This window comes from Arachis ipaensis, chromosome B01 (genome assembly GCF_000816755.2).
Source record: "Arachis ipaensis cultivar K30076 chromosome B01, Araip1.1, whole genome shotgun sequence".
NCBI classification, from domain to species: domain Eukaryota; kingdom Viridiplantae; phylum Streptophyta; class Magnoliopsida; order Fabales; family Fabaceae; genus Arachis; species Arachis ipaensis.
Genome location: NC_029785.2, coordinates 28928407 through 28931941, shown reverse-complemented (window position 1 = coordinate 28931941; position 3535 = coordinate 28928407). Strand labels below are relative to the sequence as shown.

General features: G+C 39.0%; 1 protein-coding gene across 1 annotated transcript; it reads right to left on the bottom strand.

Moving 5' to 3' along the window:
* Positions 222-1083, bottom strand: LOC107604860. Its single transcript, XM_016306570.2, has 3 exons — positions 770-1083; positions 462-666; positions 222-359 (listed from the first exon to the last, which is right to left on the bottom strand). Exons 1-3 carry the CDS (start codon positions 1071-1073, stop codon positions 293-295), a joined length of 576 nt encoding a protein of 191 aa, XP_016162056.2. The 5' UTR covers positions 1074-1083; the 3' UTR covers positions 222-292.

Genomic DNA, 3535 nt, shown 5'->3' with positions numbered 1-3535 from the left:
GCAAGAACTTGTTGCAAATCTGCTTCGGTGGGATGATCTTCACCTTCATTCCCACCCTGATCAGCAGAAGAAAGAGATGCAGCATAAAGACCACTACTACCACCGCCACTTGGATATAAATCAGCATCAATTTCACCTAATAAAATAGAAATGTTATCATTATATTATAAACTAACAACATTCTAATAAATCATTAGAAACTAAATATACTATACTCACACAATAAGTCATCCACATTACTAGGAAGATCAGGCTCTTTCTCTACAACCTCTTCAGTCACCCAGAAGTCAACTTAACTGATACTTTCATAATCAATTGGATCATGCTGTGTCTTTTGCTTTCTTTTTTCTTTTTCCTTCCTAAAAGGTTAAATACAATATATGGAGATTTAATAATTTACAAATTTATTATGATAAAGATTACAAATGAAACAATATAGTATTTCATGAAACATATATTACCTGGATTTAAGACGCAAATTATAGGTAACATAAACAATGTCATTCAGTCTATCATGCTCCAATCTATTTCTTCTTTTTGTATGAATCTGGTCAAAAAGGCTCCAATTTCTCTCACACCCAGAAGAAGCAGATGCTTGGCTAAGAATGCGAACAGCTATCTTTTGTAGACATGGAGCAGAGCCTCCGAATAACCTCCACCATTCATCTACCAATTATAAAACCATAACATATTATAAGATATTAATTAAGAACATAGGAGCTCAAAACAAGTTACTATTGATTAAACAAATATTCAACCATATTCTTACCAGGCTTAAGTTCAGATGCAGCTGGAATAACTTCTTGTCTATCAAAACTTTCCTTCCGATCTCTATATAAATGTATTTCTTTCATTGCCTGAACTGAATCCAAATTGTTACACTTGCAATACAAGGTAACAAGATCAAGCAAACCTCGCATAACATCAGGTGCTTCTTTATAATTTTCATTAAAAAAGAATTTAGGATTCAGGAAGTAAGCTGCCGCATGAAGATCTTTCTTCAAATGCTTGTCCCATCTTGAGTTGATAATATCTGTGTACGGCTGATATGCAGTATTGGATTGCCTAAACATCTCCTTAATTGCATCTTCTGCCCTTAACATTCCTTCATAAACATAACCCAAAGATGGGGGGTCATCAGCATCAACAACCCTCAGCAAGTAAATCAGAGGGCTCACAAGTTTACATACACAGCCACTTACTTTTCAGATTATTAATTTCTTATGCTAATTGCTAACCAACAAACAGTCAAATAGAAATTGAGCAGAGGAACGAAGTTCATAGAAAATGCACAGTTCACAAAGAGCAAGTTCACAGGAATTGAAATCAAAAATTGAAATCAGAAAATGCACAGAGCAAGTTCACCGAACACAAATTGAGCAGGAAATGCACAGTTCAGTTCACAAAATAGAGCAGAGCACCAAACACAAATTGACCAACAAATAGAAATTGTGCAACAAAGAGGAATTAAGCCGAGGTCTAAGTTCAGTTCACATTGAGGACAAAGAGAAAGAGAACATGAGCAGAGGTCTAAGTTCAGTTCAGTTTACAGAGGACGAGGCGAAGGACAAAGAAAAATGAGCAGAGGACGAGTCACTCACCTGGGGTCGATGGAGGGCTACCGGTGTTGACTGTTGAGGACCGCCGATGAGAGGCTACTGCGTGCTGGTGTTGAGACTTGAGAAGATGAAGACGATCGAAATTGAGGGCTACTGGGCAGGAACCAGGCGACGATAGAGATTGGAGGGTTGCTGGAGCTGAGGATGGCGACACCACGGGGGCGAGGGATGGTGATAGGGCTTCAGGCAGCGCCGCTAGGGTTCTTCTTCTCCATTGGAGATGATTTAGATGATGATTGATGAATGAATGGGGTCGGGGCTCGGGGGAAGAAAGGGGGGTGGGGTGCTCCACGGGCGGGTCGGGTCGGGTTTGTTTTTTTGTTTTTTGTTTTTAAAAACGTAAAACGGCGTCGTTTAGTGTAAGCTGCGTAACCGGCCGGTCACCGGTTCGATCCAACCGGCCGATTTTTGACCGGTTCACCGGTTCTTGAGCGGTTTTTCTCTCCGCGATTTTCAGATAAGGACCGGACCACTTGCAGTGCCGGTTCGCGGTTAAACCGGTCAAACCGGCCGGTCCGGTCCGGTTTTCAGAACATTGCACATGTTCGGTGTCAAATTTTATGATTTTATCACGCAAACCACATTAAAAAGGGTTAATTTCGTATACCAATTTGTGCTAGGCTTGTGTCTGTGGTCTAATTGTTTGATTTTCTTCATAAATTAAAGTGGGGACATGCGTGAGGTATTTAAGAATCAATTTAGAAGGGAAAACATGGGATTTCTAATTTCAATATATTTAATTACACACCTAACCACAAGCATCAACCCGCTATAAATAATTAAGGTGATTGCTTCCATACCTCAAAATTTGTGATAGAACTCATATTTCGTTTATATAGATTAATACAAATATACAATATAGATATATTTTAAGTAATTTCGTCCCTTGAATGCTGATCTAAGCGAGCGCGAATAGGGTCCTGCTAGTAGGTTGTAGTTGCAGAGTTCCTAGGCCATCCATCCTGCCTTGTCCCTTCTCGCGTAAACCGCTGTATTAAAGGAGGTGAGTAAGTAAGCCAGTTAGAAAGCATGATAAAATAGCCCCTTAAATATCCCTTTCTTTTATCGAGCTAGCCTTTTAGTATGATTACCAGGAGTGAAAGAAAGCTACGAAAACTCTGAAGTTAAGGAGAAGAGTGAACCCTTTTTACTACCCGTAAAAATACGAGTACCTGTTTTTTAAAAATATATTAAATATTATTTGTGTACAAATACAAATACGTATATATCTTAATCATATATGATTAATTATAGTTAGAGAAAATGATAAATAGGTCCCTGAGTTTTTGTCCCGCGGACATTTTCGTCCCTAAACATTAGAAAATACTTTTAAGTCCTTGACCTTCACAAAACTTGGACGGATAAATTCCTGATGGAGACATTTGGACGGATCAGTCCCTAACGGAGGCATTTGGACGGAGGGACTGATCCGTCCAAGTTTTGTGAAGGTCAGGGACTTAAAAGTATTTTTCAATGGTTAGGGACGAAAACGTCCACGGGACAAAAGGTCAGGGACCTATTTGTCCTTTTCTCTTATAGTTAAGTATTTTTGTTTATTAAAATTAATAAAAAATTAAAAAAATCTTCTCTTTACCTTCAATTTTTTCTTCTCAAAACACGAGTAAAGGTCTCTTCTTCTAATTCAGAGTACTTCACCCTCAACTCTCATATTTGAACCTCTTCCATCACCGCCGTTCACCACTGCTGTTCACCACCGCTCACTGATGAGGGAAAAACGATTCCACACAAACTCACCGGCAAGTGTACCGGGTCGCATCAAGTAGTAATAACTCACAAGAGTGAGGTCGATCCCACATGGATTGATGGATTGAGCAACTTTAGTTAGGTGATGAATTTAGTTAAGCGAGTAGTTGATGAGTTGAGTGAATCTTGATTAACAGAAGTAAAATTGCATG

What these genes read in the sequence shown, in the direction of transcription:
- LOC107604860 (XM_016306570.2), bottom strand. Translation starts at nt 1,073, where the DNA reads ATGTTTAGGCAATCCAATACTGCATATCAGCCGTACACAGATATTATC. An exon ending in TGCATCTGAACTTAAGCCTG is followed by an intron (nt 667 to 769) that starts GTAAGAATATGG and finishes TATAATTGGTAG; the next exon opens with ATGAATGGTGGAGGTTATTC. An exon ending in AATTTGCGTCTTAAATCCAG is followed by an intron (nt 360 to 461) that starts GTAATATATGTT and finishes TTAACCTTTTAG; the next exon opens with GAAGGAAAAAGAAAAAAGAA.